The sequence below is a fragment of the Vollenhovia emeryi genome, unplaced genomic scaffold (genome assembly GCF_000949405.1).
Source record: "Vollenhovia emeryi isolate VEMERY1.0 unplaced genomic scaffold, V.emery_V1.0 DF939270.1, whole genome shotgun sequence".
NCBI lineage: Eukaryota > Metazoa > Arthropoda > Insecta > Hymenoptera > Formicidae > Vollenhovia > Vollenhovia emeryi.
The window spans coordinates 58063-79868 of NW_011967096.1; the positions used below are offsets into that span (position 1 = coordinate 58063).

The following is a 21806-nucleotide window of genomic DNA, read 5'->3' on the forward strand; positions in this document are numbered from 1 at the left end:
GCGAACCGCTAACGAGCAAGGACCCCGCGTTTTCCCTCTTCCCTCCTCTAAGTACTCGCCTCCCTCGTCGCACGCCGTCTCTCGTCGTGAAGCACTCCCGCCTTATATAAGTCTTATAAAGAGCAAAGAGCGGCGGGACCACACACATCCGATCCTATCTGCGGGCTTTTCTGTGTGCTTCGCCCGTCTCTCTCCTTTCCCTTTCCTTCCTTTCTGCTACGCTGTACACTGAGTCTCCGTTTGTTCTACCTCTTACAACACAACTCGCCCCCTAAACCGATCCCGCTCTCCGTACGTCTGGCAAATTATACGCAATCGTGACAAGGGCCGCCGCGGATACTCGCTCTTTCTCGATGTTATCCAAACGTATTTCGGGTACGCTTCGTCTTAATCTCGATGTAAAAGTCTCCCGTCGCGAATTAAGATTCATTAAAGGGGACGTTAATTTTTGATATTTAAATTAATTGCTATTCCAGTTGTCGCGATATTATTACTTTGAAAGATATTAAATCGATAGTTGAAAAGTAAGACACTTACCCCATTCTGCATTGTCCGATGGAGACATCCAGTGGTCGGAAACACGAAAAATATGGAAGATTAATGTTGATTTTCGGTCTTACATTATCGTTAAAAATAATAATGTAAAAGTGAACAATCGCTTCGGTATTCTACATGTTAACTTCGCTCACAGGTTTTATGAATAAATATTTGATCTATGCAATCCCAGAAAGGGGGGCACTCACCGTGGTCTCATTGACACTTTTGATGCATTCTCTGTAGGTGCCCGCTATTAATTTAACGATGTTCTCGTCGCCGTGTTTGGCGCCCCAGTGTAAAGCCATCTGCAACACGCACGAAGAAAGGCGAGGTGATAATTCGTTCGTCGGTCGTTTAAATCGCGCGGCGCGGCGCGGGATTATCGCGCGGGTAATGTGAGACCGCGAGGAAGACGCGCGATGGGAACGTGATAAGTAAAAATGTATCAGCGCCGAGATTTATATAGTGCGACTGTGGACTTTTCGGCGGGTTGTGCCGAAGGTGGCCCCGATTGTAGACACGACGCGAGCAGCTGTAGTGTATTTTCGGGGTGACGCGCCGGTGAAATATTCGCGAATTAAGCGACGGCAACGGCCGGGTGTCAACCGAGACGAGCTGGATGAATGGGAACCGTCGCCCGCGCCGGAGCGTACTCGAGAGAGGAAGATCTCGACTGGCAGTCGATTACAGCCGGAGAGCAGAGGAGTTAGTGCGGCTTGAGGAAACCCGGAAAGAGCAAATAGATCGAGCTTGAGTTACTTCCACTTAGACGCTTCGATGAATCGGAGAAAGAGAAGAGAGAGAGAGAGAGAGAGAGAGAGAGAGAGAGAGAGAGAGAGAAATTTAGGCTGATCGCAGTGAAGGAAAGTGGTAAATATTTTCTGAAATTGATATTACTAGAGTATTTAAGTGAAACAATGTGGGTGATAAAACATACCGCTAGCGAGATTCAGCGTAAGAATAATAACCGTGCAGGATCATATTACATCCAAAATGTAAATGTATACGAACGGATCGGAGATGCGAACCAACAGAAATTTTCAACGAGGCAATAACCTAGGTAATAATTAATTTCGTACGAGTCGTATATTCAAAACTGTTCCCCCGAAGATACATAATTCTGCGTGTAACGCGCGACGATTAATAACGCTGCCAAGAATTACGTAGGCAAGAGTCTTGCTTCGATCATCTTAGCGGCGTTCATCCGCATTGTACATTGGATTGTCGAATGTATACACATACCCGGGCGTGAACGTGCGAGTTGACTCTAGTCCGGTGGCCAAAATTAACGCCCAAAATTAATCATCGAACAGCCGCGCGACATCAACTATTAATGCGACATTCACGCGGGCCCCAATCCGGGGAGGTGTGCTCTAAAAGGGATGCATGTTTTTCGCGTAGGGGCGGCAAAATAAGCAAGCTTTCGTCGCGAGACATGCGTTTTAATTCCATCGAGCGTCCCGTGGGTAGATTAAAAATAGTGTTTCCGTCTCTCCGGATTCGCGCGGGAGCGTCATAGAAGCTGCCCACGACCTGAGGCCGGCTGCCACGTACGTACCCTCCGCACGGTGGCGGACTGCAAGTCGCGGACCACCTCATTAGCGGACGACGAAAAAAAAAGTTCATTCTAACGAGGCTACGTACCTAATGACGGGAACCACGCGCGAGCCCGCCCGCGCGAGCGGGTGTATGTATGAGGCGGGTACACGTGGCGGCTAAAGGTACGAGGGCGTAGGTACACATTGCGTACGACTCTTTCATTTTATACGAGCGGCAAAAATTAAGGGCGTCTATTCGAGAGGGCCGTGAGTCGAAAAACTCCATTTTGAGAGAAATCGCTTGTTAACGGTGACCGCTAATTTAATAATATAAAAAGTTGTATAAAGATTCGCTTTGGTTTCTTCGGAAAGTAAACTTGTGATAAATAAAAGTATTTATTTTAACAAATAGAGTTAAATCAGGACGTGATGACGCAAGTCAATTAAGAACCGAGAACGCCAATTTTTAGGTCCGAGCCAGATGTAGGTGGCCCAATAATTAAAAATCGAATATGTGAATTCATATATCGTTTTCCACCTGTCCTGCGCACCGCTACTTTCGGACATACAACACAGTTTCGTTAGGTGGAATCATTGTCGTCGGCAAATTCACATGTTTTAGATCGATGGACCATTTCTAATTATTTTTAAAGATGCTATACTTAGCATTCAATACAATATTCCCCTCTTCGTACTGAACAGAAATCTTATTTATTTTAACACATTATCGCAAAAGATGTAAGAAGAAAAACTTTTCCGTTTTGGAAAAAATGGAAACATTATTTACGTCACTTCAAAGTAAAAATTTAACGCAAAAAGCCAATCGCAATATAAATACTATTTAAATATCCAGAGCAGAATTGGCAATTGTATCAACATCTTCATTTTTCAGTCAAGTCCAGAGCTACGAGACGTAAGTCGACGTACATCCGTCTCGAATTGAGGCTTTCAATTACGGAACGTATCACAAGTGTCGGATAGTGTCGGAAATTTCTACTTTTGCCAATTTAGCATTAAAGTAGGTGCTTTTAAGTAGAAGCTAGAGTAAATTTTTAGAATTAAAGATTCAAGGGAGGAGTAAAAAATTTAATGTCATCAAAGTAGGTTATCGCCGGTCTATGACTCGGGCAGATTTGATTGTCCCATACGTTGTTCAAGTACCGAAGCCGGGATTGAAATTCTCCACGTAAATCGAAATTTTAAATTTCTTACGCAATTTATTATTAGTCTGCGCCACAAGCAACGCTCTTTATGCATTACGGATTTGGCAGAGCAGAGCGCGGAAAAGAGGATGGAATTTACGCATACGGATAATACGAATAATTAAGGGCGCACTGTCGCTGTACAATTATTAAACGTACCGCGCATAGCGCGACGACAGGCCGAGCGGAGTCATTAACTGCGAAGTGCGCGGACATGGCCCATCTAATACGCTCCGCTGGTCCGGCTGGTGAAGATGCAAGAATCCGGCAGAATTACACGGCCGAGGTGCAAAATGAATTTTTACGGTGGTCTCGCGGGACCATCAGCGCTTATGTGGGCATATATACCCGTGGCCGGGCACGGACGTCTACTTCCCCCGGCTTCGTGCTAACGAAGTTTTATGAAGCGCGATAGCGCCATACCTACGCCGCGCCGCCGTGGACTTTGGCTCTCCTTAATTTGTGAATGCTGCTGCCGCGCGGTGTCGGCCGCGCGCCACGCCGCAAAAGAATGGTATGTCGGCCGACAACGTGATATATCTTCGGCCCTCTGCCCCGGACCTTCGGTCGGGGTATAGGTGCATACCGCGGATATACGGTAGCCTGCTTCTTTTCCCTGCGGCGCGCGGCGCGGCGTAACTTTCTTCAGAACGATCCGGGTGTAAACCCGCGCGCGTGAGAAGGCACGCGGGTCCAAGTACCCGCCAAGACCGACTGTGCTTCCTGCAGCGTGGCCACGCGGTGGCTCTTGTTCGAAAACGTGAATGGCTCGGTGGAAAAGTGGTCCGCCACTTACGGCACGTTTGGAATTTTCATTTCCCCCCCCCCCCTCTCTCTCTCTCTCTTTCTCTTTCATTTTGGTATCAATTGTTGGTTGACATACATATGTATTTAATTTTCCAACTAATTAAAATCTTAATTAATGCGCGGCTGTAACCGCGTCGTAGCGCTAACATGATTACAGACGAGATGCGAGATGACCATCAACCATGACGGTTACAGCAGTCGGAGCCGCGCGATGCGTAATGCTTGACAATGTCGCTATATTGTTCGCAGCTCGATATGATGTGAACAGAGCGACCTTCGTGTAAGCCGCTTAGGTTCCACGATATATAATTTTCTATTCGATCTAATCAAGTCTCGTCACACGTGACGTGCGCGTCCAGAAATAAACTCTATCGGCAAAAAGCACCCAGGATCACTCCAATTATTCAAGCTACTCTCTTCGTAGCCAACAACGGGAGTTCCCTCCCAACTTTCATCGGTCCTCCTTCCGTGGGACCCAATGTCTCTGTGACGACGTGTGCACGCCACATGTGCGCGAAACTACGTATAAGCCAGGGCTATATAGTTGTCTTCTCGTGGATACTGATTAAGCCGGCGTAGGGGATCGCGGGCGGTTCCAGGGACCGAGGAGGAACGGGAGGAGCAACAGCAGCAGCAGCAGCAGCGGCTGCGGCTGCGGCAGCAACATCAACGGCAGCAAGAGCAGAAGCGGGCACAGCAACGGCAGCGGCAGCAACGGCAGGAGCTACCGCGGGCTCCGCTGATGTATGCGAGCGATACAGATATCTCCGGGAAGGAATTTGCGTTGAATTAGCGTATAATCGGCGGGCCGATCTGCTCATACGGAATCCCGCGGTCCCCCGTTTACACGTGTCCCAAGAGCTGTATTCTCTGCGCGAACACAATATTTAGTAGCCGTCGTGGCGCGGCGGCGTCCTCGCGGCCGGCCACTCCTCTCGCCTCCTCTTCCCCGGGCTCGCCGGTCTCTCTTTTCCCGTGGGATCCTCTCTCGCTGCCGCCTGGTATGCGAAGGAGTCCTCCTTTAAGCGCGGCTTCCCTGGCCCAAATTTTTCCCCTTTCCGCCGCGCCGAGCCGAGCCGCGGGGTCGCCCGCTGGGAGCGACGGCGTGATTTTGTTATTAAGATAGGATTTCGAGATGCGGCATCTCACCCGGGACCTGACACTCGTCCCTCACCGGTTTCGTAGCGAGTGTTAATAAGGCTGCGGTCTGTGAAGCACCCGGAGGCTCGCTGGCTCAGACTAATTGGCTCGATCGTTATATGCTGATAACGCGTTGCAATTGAATATGAAATTTATTGAATTTATATTATTGCTCTAATATCCAGCTCATGTCTTAATACTTGAGACGAAATACGAACGTCAACTTGGATTCGTTTAGAGAGCTGGACGAAACATCAACAGATTTCACCATTGCAGCCCGCGTTTCTTAAGAAAGAGAGAGAGAGAGAGGGAGAAGCCGATCCCCGCGTCGACCGATTCACGAAACTCTCGTGAACGGCCGCGGTGGGTCGTCCGGATTCAGCGGTGTGGCGCGATTCGATCTCCCAAAGGTCGATTCTGGGAAATCGGGGGAGACGTCGGGCGCGTGTCTTCCGACGGGAAGAGACCACAGGGTGATGGTGGAAGGAGCGAGGAGGATGGCCGGGTAACGAGCCTCCGGTCACGTGTATGGCGTCGGGCGTCGAGATGTCAGATCTATCGGCGCGTGCTCGATGGCGCGTGTCTTCGCCTGTTGATCAGTCCTGTTGCTTTTACTCGTGCCCGACGTGCACATCGGCCGGCTTGCCCGATTGCCAGCATTAGTCATGAATTCGTGATCGCGCGACCCTTCGCGGTGCGGACGAGCGGAAACCCTCGTGCGCGATGAATATGCCCGCGATAACGATCGTGCATAAAGTTTTTGACGAACAATTACGTTGAACAGACAGCGAGATAATAAAAGCGACGGAGAGTCGATGACACAACGCTAAGTAAACGACATTCGTTTTCTCTTCCGGGAGTATCTTGGCGCGTTTTTAATTCGCTACGAGAGAGAGAGAGAGAGAGAGAGAGAGAGAGAGAGAGAATATTTTTCGTGCGAATCAATGTCCAAGTTGCCGAATAATCTCTTGTTACTTCCAGTTACTTCCGATACAGCCGACGCTGCGATAAAGATTTGCACCGCGTTGAACGTAGAGAAATGTCGAGGGAGAGTGTTTTATTTCCTGCAATTGCGTCAAGGAGGTGTGTTACTCAGAGTCCCGTAAAAAGAGGAACGACGCCGCGTGGCGTGCCGGCCTGAACTTTCGCGTCTTGCGCGAAGGATACACAGGATGCAGGAGGTGTCATTAGCATAACGTGGAAGAGCCGTGGTTCGTGATTTATTCGCTATCTCCCGTTCTTTTCGCTCGTAATTCCACCTCTACGCCGGATAAACACGACCCCAGGAGCCAAAGGCGTCCGAGTGGAAGATCTATTAGAAAGTAAATTTACGCGTATATTTCCGAAGCTCCCGCGCGTTATTTTCGCGAAAGGATAACGGTGCGAATAAAGAAGGAGGAAATGCTGAATTAGTGGCGTTCCTAAATCAGCGTCGAGCGTTTTCAGTTAGGCGCGATTTAATTGTCGATTCGAATTGTATTCCACCACGATTGTGTTACGCTGAATCGTGTTTTCGATCGAGGGGATGTTGTACCCTAAATATCGCATGTTCAGTTGTGAAACATTCATAATTATGTAGACTCCTAGCTGACTTATTATCAGAGATCCTGTATAGTATCGTGGATTGACGATCGTACAATGTTATCCGTCGCCATCAGGCCCGCAATTGCGATCCATCACTACGGCGGTACAATTGAAAAAACCCGCTTCCTCGTTCGAGAGGAAATAATAAGAGCCGCCGGTGGATCGCGCAAACGAGGTGTAACTGAAATCACTTGAGGCACTCGCTCAAACGAGCTGTGACTGCACGAAGATCTCTATCCCGGCTACCGAGCCTTTAATTCTCTTCCAGATTACCACCTTGCGATATCCCCTTTGAATATTAATTTTTCTGCAAACGCGGCTCCGCGTTACACTACACACCTGCGATGATGTGCAAGCGCAATTAAAGCGCAATAAACACGAAAATGGCCGTATTATTCGTCTAATTTCAAACTCATTCTTAATGAGGCCGCAGCGTAGTGTGTCTGCTTAATGAAATTTTTTTAACAGCGACGATCAATCGTTCATGTCAGAGTTTAGAAAAGGGAATAAAAAGGAGAGTGAGCAACCGAGCGAAAGCGAGCGGCGCGCCTTGTACGCGTGTACCGTTTTAGAAAATTAAACGGGTATTTAAAGACGTCGATGAGTAGTATTACCACGTAAATCTGCGCAAAGTATGCCCCTGCGAGTTTTCCCGCTGTCGCAGGTGGCGTCGACGAGCCGCGACGCGACAAGACATTGCCATCAGCCACGTCCATTACCTCGTGAACGTTGATTCGGTCCGATGAGCATCGGTAGTCAACAATTTCGCTAGCCGTTCGCCTAGCGAGCGAACGTCCGCGTCACGATCGCGTCTTACACATGTGACCGTGAGAGACCGGACGTTGTGAATTTATTCTGTTGGAGGCTGGGGAGGAAGTACGATGTCCTGTACAAAAGGCGATTCGGGATGTCCCAGTTCTCGAGGGATCGGCACCGGCCGCGATCGTATTACAAAGTATTCGCAATTAGGAAAAGTACTTTTAGAAACTAAATTGCCGCGATCAATCGATTATTTACAAATCAGAGCGCTCGCGACCATTTCCCCAAGCCTCGACGCGTCAGGCTTGTCGTCGACAAAATGCATACACATCGACGATGCCGAACTCTTACGGCGCTGAATATCGATATTCAACGAATCTCCGGGATCCCCTCGTGGTTTCGTGAATCACGAGATTCAGGGGTGTCCGCCGCGGGTACGGGCGATGCATGCATACATCCACCTGCAGCGGAGTTTAAACGATTAACGGGGGCGGTTTCCCGCGAATAATCGATGTCCCCCCCGATGTCCTCGGGCGTACGGCAAAGTTCTCGGTCGTCTCGATCCAACACGGTATTTCACGGGGGATTACGCGGCTTACACTTTCGTTCGATCGTATCCCATCCCGCTCTCCTTCCCCAGCCACCGTCAGGAATTATCGGTCGTGTGTCGATTATATTTCGCATAGGCGCTTACCCCCACACTTATCACCAGTTTCTCCGGCAGAAGGTATCCGGATTTTTAAAAAAATCGTTACAAGAGGCTACAAGGTTCATCCTGTTAAAAGTATGCGTAAGGGTGGGCAAATATCTTATCGTTATTTTCTCGGATCTAAAAGCTACAGGCTACATTTGGCTATAAAATAATTTACGCCTTTTGGAAAAGAAATTTTCCGCTGATTCTCTGGCGGCAATTCCGCTACTCCGAGAGCTCTCACATCGTAGAACGATCGACGAATCGAAATCAATTTTGAATCGATCACGAGCGACCTGCGAGGATCGGGAATACGGAAGCTCCCGGCTGCTCCGGCAAGAGAGGAAGGGGTGAAAGGGTAAGCCGCTTTGCGAACGAGCGGAATTGCCGAACCGCGTTCGGGACGAAGGGAGTAGGCGATTAGGTAAACCCGGGATTAGTTAGACGTCGCTGCTCCCTTCGTTCGGGATCCGGAGAGCCCGCCGGAGAGCCCTTCCACTTTCGACTCAGACTCGGTAGCCTGCACATCTACGTTCTCCACCGCTACTATTGGCCTAGCCGAGTTCGATTGCCGCCGCTAATAATGCCACCCTTGATTTACATGATTGGATTGGCGTCTCGAAATTGAAACTGCCGCCTGCGCGAGTCTGACGGAGGAGGGCGGCCCGCTTGCGTTTGCTGTATCAGACCGCGGACATTCAAGTTTGTAGGACGTCTCTCAATCGCACAACGACGAAACTGTGTCATCGGATGATTGCACCATCATTTACGGCGGCCTCTCTTCACCAACGCGATCAGTCAGGAATGATAAATTTTGTTTTCCCAATTTTTGCATACGGTTTTCTACATCGTTTTGCCTCGCAGCATTGTCTGCGATCTCTAGACGTTCCTCCAGTACCGCGAGAAATCCTCGTAAATTCTCGTGGCCGTAATCATATTGAATCATTCCTCCGCGTCCCGGATGTGTGGGTAGACACCAATATATTTCATAGATGGATACAACAAAAGAACGCCGTTTCCTCTTCGGAGAGACCTCTCGGAGAGATTAGTATGCTCGTATCTGCATGCCGCAAGATCGTATCTGCCACGAGCGCGGTCCTTTGTGGGTTTTTGTTTGCGTTGCGTACGTATTTATGTGAGCGCCCTTCCTCTTCTTTTCGGCCTCTCCTCTTCCTCCTCCAACTGTTTCTTCCTTTTCTTCTTCTTCTTCCTCCTTTTCTTCTCTTCCCTCTACCTCTTCTTCTTCCCGTACCATAATCGCGGAGGGACGCTTCTACTCAGGAACGCTCCAAATGATCCGCTTCGACTCAATCAATCTTTAGAAAGTTACTGTCACGACGCGAATCTCTGGAGAATTTCTTCTGCACGTCACGTTACATTCAAATGTCTAAGATTATTTCTGGCTGAGGAAACTTCGCTAGCCATGTTTTGAAGGGGATTTGCCCATACTTTTACTGCTTAAATTTTAGGGGAAAGTATCGAAAAAGATCGCAGTTATTAACGATTAAAATATTTCTTGAAACAGGAAAAATTAAACTGTAACTCAAGATTGTTTATCATCCTAAATTTCATTCCTCAGAACTCTTGATCCTTCGGCGGCAACTAATCTGATCATCGCTGTGCGTGTTTGATTGGAATTCTTGCGGGCACTATATCAATATCAATGTCGAGTTAGATGTACATATCCATTGTCTTGGCATGGATCTGTAATCCCTCACTGTGTACCAATTACCTTGTCCATTCTACCCGCGTTGCATGCAAATTGGATTTCGGTCACGGAAGACGCGGAGGAAGACGCCGGCCGTTTCCTCATGACGAGCCGAGATTTCGTCGTTACCGAAAGCAAATTAGTAAACCAATACGTTCGAGAAGAAGGCGCCCTTTCGGGTCGGTTGGCCAACCAAACAATGCGACAAGAAACGCGTAAAATTATAATGCTGGAAAAAGTGGCTCGTTGAACATCAAATATACCCGGGGTCCATTCGTGAAGGGATAATAGTGGCGCCGTTCCACAACTACAATGGGATATCACCGGAAAACCGACAATAGAATAGCCCTTAATAATCATTTTAAACGGCACTTGATTCTTCAAGCGTAGAGGCTACCTGACGAGAAATGGACCGCGGATGGAGCAGTCCTGAAAGTACGGCCAGACGAGAAGGGACGAGACGATACTTGGTCGTGTGGCGATACTAATCCGATTGCGCGACTCGCTCGTGCCAGTCCCCTTTGAAACCTAACGACCGGCAAACTTTCCCTCTGTTACGCTTTTGTGGTAGTTACAGGATCAGTTCCTTCGACGACCGTTTGGATTGTTCGCGGCGCCGAGCTTCGGAATAGTTCCTTGCTCAATAGTTTACGAGATTTAGCCGCGGAAATTTAGTAGGTCGCGACACGTTGAACCCTTTCTCAAAAAGCCTTCTTCGCTGTTTCGTTCTTAACAATTGTCTCGAGGCATAAAATGATCGACACGCAGCGAATTGTGTACCGAAGTGCTTCTTGCGGATGATGCGTTATTAATTACGGGCGAATCAGTATGCGTTCGCGTAAAGTGTGGGAAGCGTGGATGTTCGCTCTGGTATCTGGCTGGGAAAGGAAAGGGAGCATTAAAGTAAGAGATGAACTTTTTTGCGGCAATTTCTGCGCGCGTCAATTAAATTACCGCGATGCGTCCGGGCCCTCGGGTTCGATCGAGTTATGTAGGAAGCGCATTGCGCTTGAATGAGAGCCTTTCCCACGCGAAACATGTATCTACGAGATTGCATATTAACGCCTACGTATCTTCATGATAATAGAATATCACTTTCGCGACTGCGCAGAGATATTTCGCGCGGGAAGAGTCGGGATCACTCAATCAGTATTAAAACGATAGATCGAATAAATTTCGATGAGGTGCCCAAGTTGTCGGAAATTTCTACTTTTGCCAATTTAGCATTAAAGTAGGTCCTTTTAAGTAGGAGATAAAGTACATTTTTAGTATTAGTGAAAAAATATAATGTCATCAAATTAGGTTATTGCTGGTCTATGTAGGTGTATATTATAGATCAGCTAAGTAGGTGTAAATTGTCCTTAAAAGTGTCAAAATAGTACCAAAATTTCGACTCGGGTGGTCTGCATTTTTTTTACGGATTAAAATATATGCAATCGCCAAATGATCGCAAGTTAAAAGTCCGATAACAATAATCGAGAGAAATCCCAGTAAAATCGCACATTTTCGTGAACACCCCGCTGTTCCTCCGTCAGCTTAATGGAAGACGAAAGTCAGGAACCATTAGCATTCACGTACTGCACGCTTGTCGCTTTTTGGAAATACAACTTGGGAGGGCAGAGCCGCTAACGTGATCGACGCGTGAATGCAAAGGAACCGATTTGTAATAAAGGGACGCGGGGGAAGCACGGAGGAGAGTCGAAAGTCGAATCCCCTGGAAAGCGAGGTTCCCGCCGGAACTCCAGAATTCGTCGCATTAATATGGCGCGCGTGAGTCACGCGAGCGCGTTGTTAGTCGGCGGGCGTTCGGTTTTCTGTCGGCGATCGAGATGACGACGGTGATAACGACGGCGCATCGATGGCCGGCGTATGGTTGACAATGATGACGCATAATAGAAGGGATCGGCCACGCCGTTTTCCTTTGTCGTTGTTACCAGGCGAGAGGCGCGATGAGAATATCCCATTATTTACGCGGCGCGGGGCGTACGAGTTGACACAGAAATAGGCACCAGAAGTCGCATACGCGTCCGCGTCGTTTAACGCAATTACCTCTGCTGCCGTGCAGGCGTGCGTGAAATTCCAATATCGTTGTTACAGCCATTTCCATTACCGAGTACCGTGCTTTCATGTGCGCGAAGAGGCATGGGATGTAACGTAATTTAGCGATATCTTTTCCTCTTTTGTAGCGACCAAATCTAATATTTTTACGAACATTTCGTGGGATTTGTATAAAGATTTTACAAAATGAGACTTTATGGTTCTAAAATTTTCAATTAATTCTTCTAATGGTATTATAAAAGTTGTACAATCAAGAAGAAATTTTCCGCAAAACGGGCATTAAAAAGGAGCCATTATATTCACAGATGGCAGAAACATTTTCTCTTAGACAATCGAGATTAATTCGTTTGTAATATACTATCACAAACATTTCGTCTAAACTTTTATCCAAATGTATTCTTAGTACAGACGATATTAAGATCCTTATCTCTCTCTTTCTCGTATCCTTTTAATGACGGCCTACTCAATTAAAATGTTATCCTCAGACGAGCATCCACGTTTACCGGGACTTTCCATTTAATTTGGAGCGTGGTGTCCTTGGACACTTGGCCCGGCAGCAATTTGGGAACAGCCTGTATGGCATTAAGTGATGGACCAAGCGAACCGATACAGCCACGTACAAGAGTAATATCCCGGAGTGCGAGAGGACGCAATACGACACGAGGGTGCCGTACCGGGGAGGAGGAGGAAGAGGAGGAGGAGGAGGAGGAGGAGGAGGAGGCAGCGCGCAGCAACTCTCCGCGCGCGGGCACAAGGGTCAGCTACAGATTTTTGCGGGCAGGTCGGACCGGCATTGGGCAGCTGGCGTGCGGTCAGCCGCTCTGCCCGCAGCGTTGCGTCGGTCGTGCATCACCGGCCACCGTATTAACCCCAAGCCCCGACGTACTCGGCCAGTACCGCAGGCCGCAGAGTCCACGGTCCATGGGTGCCCGTGGATCCCTTGCGAGTCCTCCACGTTCCGCCGTATACCTCATTACCTTCCCCTCCCGCCGTTTTATCCACCGTCGTCCGAACCACGGTCATATCGCCCACAGTCAACCGCGATACCTGGCGCTCTCGACAAAAGATATAACTGTACGTTGCAAACGTGATCCGGCCCCGAATGTGACAGATGGAAGAATGAAAAGGGAAATAATAGGCGCGACACGCTTTCTTCTAAGAACGAAACTTTATCCATTTCTCTCCGAGGGTTAAGTCTTTACTCGAGATGCCAGTACATCGGCATCATCGACGAGGGAACCTGACCGCGTCGGGTGGAAGTTCGCGCAGAGAGATTCCAGACGTAGTTGATCACGCGCCGATACGGATGGCTGGTAGAAAGGTGAAAAGATAGGCGGCATCGAAGGGCCATTGAGAGGAGAGCTCTAGCACGGGCTCATATTCCATATAATGAGAGCAGCAGCAACATCAGACAAGCCGACATTGCCGGAGTAATCGAAAGCCGCCGCGCTGGCCAGGCTGGCGAGGCTAATAAAGCAGCGCTTTAGACCGATAAAGTAATTTCGATTGGCGATAACCGATAATTGAGAGAACGAGTGCTCGTCCGGGTCTCTCGGCGCGGCTACGAGATGATTCGCGCGAAAGTTGGTAAAAGGGTGAACGCACACTTTCTCGAAATAACGTCGGCCTCGCTATTCTTTTACCTAAGATACGCAGAGCTCGCGGGCCCGCTGACGCGTGCACACAATAACGCGAAATCCTAAATTTTAAACCCTCCGATCTCCAGTGATAAATCACTATCCATCGACGGCTGAAACTGCCGTTAATCTTTTCTAATTCGGTTGTCCTCTGGATCGACTACTATGTGCGCACGTGACTTCCTCGTACATGATAAATGATCGCAACAATATTAATAAAACATACTTCGTACTTACATACTACGGTGATCCGCACGATGAGTATGCGTATATCCGTCCATCCGAGGTGTATGGGCAGGCGGGCACGAGGCGTGAAACAGAAAAGACGATAGTTACACGTATCTGCGCGTCAGCCTCGTTAGTATTAATTAAGACCTTATTTATATAGCGCAAACGCGCAAGCACGATTTACATATACGTCGCGTGGCCGCCGAGCAAACAAAGTTCAGCGTCGCGCCGCAGATCCATCATCGTTGTCATTACCGCGTTGCGGCGGACCGGCGATTGTGGAGACGAATTATCGCCGGTATATACGTCGACGATTGTTGACAGGCAGCAATCATGCCGTTGGTTCGCGGCCGACGATCGTGTACTGGCGATGGCCAGCGATACGGTATAATGTCGCGGCCGCAGTAAAGGCTTATCCAAACAATACGATTTCTAGCGCGTCGCCCCGATATCGTTTCCAAAAATCCCCCCCTCTCCCCCCCCCCCCGGTAACGTTGATACCAAATGCCGCACGCGACATTTCGAGCGTTACTGTTGCCGCTAATCTCTACTGCTGTTGCACCTTATGCAATTGGCGCCTGAGTACCGTATCGTTTGAATAGGGCTTAAGGGCTCAGCTCCGCGTGCAGACCGTCGAAACAAGGATCGCGATATCCGCGCGATCCGCCGAGACGTTGGCGAGGAAAACTCGAGGAGATTTCCAAGGCAAAATAGCGGTCGGAAGCGTGCAACGACGCGCGCGAGGCTACGCCGGCGATCCGTCATGATCAAGCGGGAGCTGTGATTTAATTGTCACCGGTAGCTCCGTGACGAGATGGTGGAAAGTGCGCAGGGTCGGCTAAGTCGCGAGGCAAGAACCCATCCAGCAAGAGAGGATTAACCGCTCTGCGCAACTTACAAGAGTCGCGTACAAGAAGCGTCGGTGGTTTATTCGGGAGGTCTCCAGTTTTCGTCGAACAGCGGTCCGCTTTCGATTTTATGCAAGGCTTATTTGCGCTGAATGCCCTCAGAATTCTTTATATTCCTCGAGACTGCGGAATTCAATTTCGGACAAACGCAGGAAGGTTTCCTTTACGGGGAGTACCGATATTTGTACAATATTTCATTTGAATCAGTTTCCGCTTCTTCCGTGTTTCAACCACAACGAAATATCTCCTAGCGTAATGCAGAAGAATTGAGGCGCGCGGAGCACTTTTTTTCTGAAAGCAAGCAGCGCGGCCCTGGCCGCAGGAAGGCAATAATTGAGGAGGAAGGGCGGATTGCGGGGTTAAGATCGACTCGATTCCCGTTGGTGGAAACGCAACGGTGTTTCGCGAATCTCGTCCAACGAGCGGACACGATATCCAACGAGTCGGGCAATTATAAAACTGCTGTAGAGAGTCACCGCCACCGCGAAACACATGTCGCCCTCGTACCACCCCCGGAGCTCCCTCCTATCCGCCGATGCCGACATGGGAGCGCGAACGCGCAACACGCACGCACGCGAGCACGCACGCACGCACGCGGTCGCTCACGAATGTGTGAGTTCCAGGGGTCTGCGTGCGTCGCGGTTCTGTATAATTTGACATGTTGTCGTACACGTTATTATTCAGATAGATCTTAAGATACGCGCGAGTCGAACGGACTTCTCTTCCTCGTTCTCCTTTTCCTTCAGTCAGTCAGTCAGTCAGTCAGTGAGAGTGAGCCTCCCTCGCCCCTTCCGTCCCGGTTGTCGTCTTATCAGTGTTTCGTTGGTCATTCTAACCTGCCAACCGACGTTCACGATCACGAACGAATTAAATATCTCTTCCGCCGATCTCGTTGTACAGTGCTCTTTATTAATGCCTGGATCTCAGTTTTACTAGGATTCACATTTTCATAATCCTTATTCCCATCTGTACATCGATGAGTTTCAGGCTGTAGTACACACAAGGTCTGTTCGCGTCGCATGTCCCGACATGCTCCTGCTTGCCCCAACGACCAACACCGTTACTTAAGGGGATGCTGAAGTGATTCTGCACTTTTGGCACCTTTTGCTCCTAGAACTGTCGATTCGTGAAAACATTTATATAATATACAAATTATGTGGCTTCTGTGTACAGGCCGACAGTGTCCCACTATTCAGATTAAGTGAAAGAATAGCATGGTATCATTGAAATTAAGTTTACAAGCCTAACAAAAAATCTATTCACTCGAATAAGTTATAAGGTTACCTAACGAAGTTAGCACGAAGTTGGTACCACGATATTCGACAAAAGACGATACGTACTATCATTTTATTCTAGACTTAAGGGGATGCTGGAGTGGTTTGATTTACCGACAGAGTCGGATACCGTTTTTGCGTTTGTAAATCTTATTATTTGCATTTATGTACAAACTAATACCAGACCCAAGTGTAGAATGCATAGTTGAACATTTTCATATAAAAAACATTGAGATTTGAAGTCTAATTCGTATCGCATTATGTATTGCAATATTTGTAATACATAATGCGATACGAATTAGACTTCAAACCTCAATGTTTTTTATATGAAAATGTTCTACTATGCATTCTACACTTGGGTCTGGTATTAGTTTGTACATAAATGCTACATAATTATTTTTGTTTGTATATAATATGACATATTGAGGTTACGTTTCTTTACAAACCTCCAAAAACTGTATGCGACTCTGTCGGTAAATCAAACCACTCCAGCATCCCCTTAAGAATTTTTTATTTAAGATTAAAATATTCCTTTCTCTATAATAAATATGATTAGCGCTAAATCGATTCTATTTTATTCAAGTGTAATAGCATTGGATCCGGAAATTTTTTCTGTGGACGTAACATCCATTTCGACAGTACTATAAGTGTTACGCTCTTGTATTAAAAAAAAATCTAATCGCGGAGGCAATTGATCCCTCTTCGCTGTCGGATATTTATACGCCGGTGGCGCGAACGGTCGTGCGACTCGCGGACGCTAATGGGCCCTATTAACGGCGAGCGCGATGCAGCGAATCGTTCTCGTACGCGTATAAAAAGCGACGCTAGTCGTCCCTCCTTCTTATTAACCGCCGGCGATAATAAGGAGAGGCGCGCGCGTCATTAGAACTGTGCTAAATGTATTCAAACGCGCATATATAAAACCTGAAGCCCGAGCACCTGCGGCCCCGCCTAATTATTCAAACTTTTTAAGTCGCGGCGATTTATATCGAGCAATTAGCTCAGCCTGTAACGCTAATTGGAATGAGACCGCGTACGCCCGCCGCGTACCGTACAACTGATAAACGTGGCCCGTCTCGTTAGTTATCCGCTTTCGGGGAGCACATTTCACGTAGAATTCCGGAAATATCTCCAGTCTATTTCTCCCTCGTCGTTATGTTTCTGTTGCAATATCGCGAGCGGCACGAAAAAAAAAACAGGTAGAATATCGGTTGGTAATAAAGTAGTATTTTTGCGCGGAAAAAGCTGTTCTCCAATCGATAGGATAATACCCGATTCAATTGTAAATTACATACATTATTTCTCGCATCGGTAGCTTCCTTTTATTAAGACGAATATAAAAGGTATATATAAATGCAATTATTAAATCAACCTGGGGTATTAAAAACGTACATAATAAGCGGAATATGTTTTATAGATATGTATGTTTAGTTAAACGCGTTAAAAAGCGCAGAGTATAAGCAGGAAATCTGCGCAGTCATTATGCACTTCGTTAAAAAGTAACTACATCGAGCCCCACTTTATCTCTTACATTTTTATTCATTAGGAACGGAAAGATACGTTTATCTCGCACAATATTTTCGTCATAATTACGGCATTAGTGTCTGGCTTGAACGAGATACGTGCCAGCCACCTCGGGAAAATCCGTGTTCGTCGTGTGAAAACACAAATTAAAATATGTTAGAAATGCCGGTTGTATCAATCAATGTCTGTCTAGTAAAAGGTAGGCGTGAAGGTGCTTCGTCATTAGGGGCTAACCTTTCAAGCGTCTTCGAAGTTGAAGAGTGGCAATTCATCCGTCATGCTTTTTCGAATATTTTTACGATTAATATGCATACGCCATTTTTCACTTCGCGGGTCCCTTATCGAAAGAGTTATCGTGTCGATTACAGAATTACATAAATTTTTATCCCTTTGGAGATAAGATCCTGTAGCCCTGTGAGACTCTGAACACCGAGATCTTTTCCGATTACAGGCGTGTAATCAAAATTTCGCCGTAAAGAAAAATGACGTATTAATTCACAAGAGGGACCAACGGCGAGCGTAGCGAAGAGGAAATTTGCCTTTTACGATATTCAGAGTGAAACGCGCGAGCAATTATATACCATCGATGTAAGACTCGAGATAACACTCGTGTTAGACGCAGCGTGTATAAATACGATAGATATCGCACGCGTCTATCACCGCGTGCTTTAATCGCCGAATGCACTCTGTAATTTCGAAATATCGTCTCGTTGCACTATCTCGCTTCCGTCCGGATAGCATCGAGGTCTCACGAGTGTCCCCGTTGTATTTCGTACAATAGCGGCACTCGTCAAGATACAACGTGACAACGGCTGGTACGTCGGACGCGCGCGGCTCTTTTGATCGCGTTCTAACTCATCGAACCCGATCACGATCGCGTCTGCGACATACGCGCGATCCCGCACCCGCGTAAACGTGCGCGGAACAATCGGCGGAGTGGCCATCTTCCCTTCTAGCGATATGCACCGCGCGTCTACGTACGCGCGAGCGGATTTCTCTCTCTAGTCGCACACCGGAGAGATCTCTCGCGGTAGATATAGCGCCGGCCCTAAACATCCGCTATTATATTAAATTGTGTATATTTCCCTTCATAATTGCTCGAATTATACGCATTATGTAAATCGGTATGTTAATGCCCTCTCGCTCCTCCCCCCCCTCTCTCTCTCTCGCTCTGTACCCCGTCGTACCCCTTCGCCCGCGATTCTTTTCCCCGCTTTTGCTCGCCTCGACCGGGGATTACAGCAATTTCGCTTAAGCGCGCGCGCTAAATGTTACTTTATGCTCCTTTTATATCCGCCCGGTATCTCTCGCCGGGCAGGCAGGCCAGGCAGGTAAGAGAGGCGGGCTCTAGATCGCGCGCGTTTTAACGCACGCCTCTATTTACATAATATTTCGCCAGATCCGTATCGTCGCGGGATCGCCCGAGATCGTGGCGTCGCAATCACGTCTCACGGCGCTCGGCGCCGAAATCGGGAGCGATCGGGCACGTTAATTTCATTGTCGTTCACGGCGTCGCGAGGATCCAACTTGGCGACCGACGCCGTAAAATCGAGCTCGAAATTCCGACGCCGAAGCTGAGCCGACCGGACCGATCGCGATTAATTTTCCTTTCAACGCCTCGACTTGCAACAATACCGCAATTGAAGGTAATGGATTTTGACACAAGTCCACACGCGCGTAAGAAAAATTGGCAGTAAAATATTCCATTAAAAGTAAGTATCAACAAAGTATTGATTATAATCAGGTCGATTTCCATAATATCGTAGCCGATGCAACTGTAATAACGTCAAAAATGCAAAACGGTGCACATTTTTCGCTGTTAAGATGGTATCTTGAGAAGTGCTGGGAGTATAATGTGTCGATAAGTCTGCACTTCCTTATTAAGGTACCGAAAGTCTTCATCGAATTTGTATCGGTCGACTTCGCCAACGATCGATAAATAATCGCGTGATAATCGTTACACGCCCTTGGACATCGTTTCGCATTTATCTTCATTTCTAGACAGCTGTACTTGACGTGAACCGAGCGCGAATCGAGTGTTGCGCAAATTGTCTCGCCGGGACAATTTCGGGCGATGCCGCCCGTCGTTTTGTTCCTTTCGAGAGAAAACGGCGCGCCACTCCCTTTATCATCTCTTTCTTTTTCACCGCAAAAATTTGCCTGAACGACCTGCGCAGGTAATCCCGCGTCTCATTACCGGCGCCAATTATCGAATGGACGATTGGATCAGGTGCGGTGGCAAACGATCCTCGACTACTCTCAATCAAGCCGCGGACGAGAAGAACGACGACGACGACGACGATCGAGGGCAATTTCGATGATGATACGGAATTATCCAGCGCGAGGAGTAAGAGAGAGAGAGAGAGAGAGAGAGAGAGAGAGAGAGAGAGAGAGAGATGAACGCGTGGTACCCGAAGAGGTCTCCGCCGCAGACTCCAACTAGAAGATTCCTTCTCTTCGTACGCTGCGCCCTTCTACATTTTTCGGACATTGAATATGACGTTCTGTGATACAAATATATCTGCATACATATCGCATACGCACACGTACACGCACACATATATAATAAACAATATGCAAAGTACAATATGTGTCCACGTACGTGCGGCGACAGGTCGACTATTACGGATCTGCGGGCGAGCTTCGTTACCGGGCCTGTGTGATTTCCCATGCAAATTGAGTTGTTCGCCTGTCATTATGCTAATAAAAGTAATGGCGCGTCGCATCGGGATAATGCAGCTGTCGTAAAAACGTACCGCCGCGATCGGCATCGGAAGGGTGGCATCGCGAATCGCGGACGTCGCGACGCCCGTTCGCGACCGATCGCCGTCGGCCGCGCCGCGACAGGTGGCCGACGGGATCGCGGCTGCGCTGGTGAAAGTCCCTCGCGGGAGCAACGGCTCTTCTTATCGCGCGCCCGCGCGCGTCCCTTCATTACGCGCGGACAATACCGGGGAAACGAGAAAATGGAAAATGTGTGTTGTAGACCCACGTCGCGAGCGAGAGGGAAAGCGAGGTACGGCGGATTTGTCTCACGATTAGTTTTCACCACCTGCGAACAACGGGCGCCGGGCGCGAGGTATGGGATTAGCCGCGCGAGAAGAAACGCTGGAAATGATCGGGAGACGAGTTTTTTTTTTCTCACCGCCGCGGGATATCTCGGAGATAAGGCCGGCGCGGATTTCTCTCCGCGGGCAAAGCTACGCTTTCAGAACATTTCCCAATTTTTCTTCCGCGCGCGCGCGCGGCTCGAATTAGGCGCTCGCAAACGTATTCCACGACGCTTTCTACTCGAGCAACATTCTCGCCCGAGGTTTCGCGGAACGTTGCGTATGTCGGCGTTATGTCACGGAATGCGTTTTCGTCGGGGCCTAAACGCAACGGCTCGTCGCAGCCTGCCTTCGATACGGCGGGGTATCGCGCGCGTACTCGCGGAGTTTCGTGATAGTAATTGCATTTATGTAAGATACGCGCGCTAAATTGCGCTGCCGGTGCGCCGCCGTCGAAAATAATAACGCGGCGATCGTGTGTAATTAACGCGCCGTCATTGTGCTCGCGCCATTTAACCCAGGTTTTCCCCCGCGGTATTAATAATGTATAGGACTCCGCGGGAGATAGAGAAGCCTCTCCGCGCCTCCTCCGCCTCCTCCTCCTCCCCGCCTTCCTTTTTCCGCGTACCGAACGCGAAAATGCAAACGGCCCGCACGTCAATGACTCGTTTCTCACAAAGCGAGCGAGAGTCGTCCGCCGTGCCGCGGCGGTGCATCGTGGGACTGACGGCGGAAACGCGTCTGCTGCCGCTCCGCGCGGCGTTACGTGCGTGCATAATGCATATCGCGTGACTCCGTCACGGATCCGGACAGTTACAACGTGTACACGCGTAACAATATCGCGTATCACGGCGAATCTCTTTCTGCTACCGACGTCTGGCATTTTAATCCAAGTGTGCGTGTCTTTTTGCGCGTGTACGTGCGAGAGAAATAGATCGCCGGGAATGCGTGTCTTCGTACGAGTGAACGATAGCGTAACGAGCGGCGTGCGTACTAATAAAAAAACAAAAAAAATATGTAATGCTGCGCGCGCGCGCGCGCGCGCTCTGTCGAGACAGGTCCGCGCCGTGCCTTCTTCTCCCTCACGCGTAAAGTGCGAAAGTGCGTACTTGCAAAGCACCCTGTATATTGCATTACGACCGACTGACTGGTTACATTGTA

At 48.6% G+C, this 21806-nt stretch overlaps 1 protein-coding gene across 3 annotated transcripts in view; it reads right to left on the minus strand.

The window, feature by feature from the left end:
• Positions 1-21806, minus strand: part of LOC105559456 (ankyrin repeat domain-containing protein SOWAHB) — a 104456-nt gene that overhangs the window by 12390 nt on the left and 70260 nt on the right. For all 3 annotated transcript variants that reach the window (XR_001008749.1, XM_012007744.1, XM_012007743.1), the window contains 3 exons: positions 10309-10314; positions 744-842; positions 538-543 (listed from right to left, as the gene is read on the minus strand). Coding sequence is in view for 2 of the 3 variants with exons in the window: in XM_012007744.1 (XP_011863134.1) it covers positions 538-543; positions 744-842; positions 10309-10314 (111 nt within the window). In the remaining variant the exon portion in view is untranslated. The remainder of the gene's footprint in view (positions 1-537; positions 544-743; positions 843-10308; positions 10315-21806) is intronic.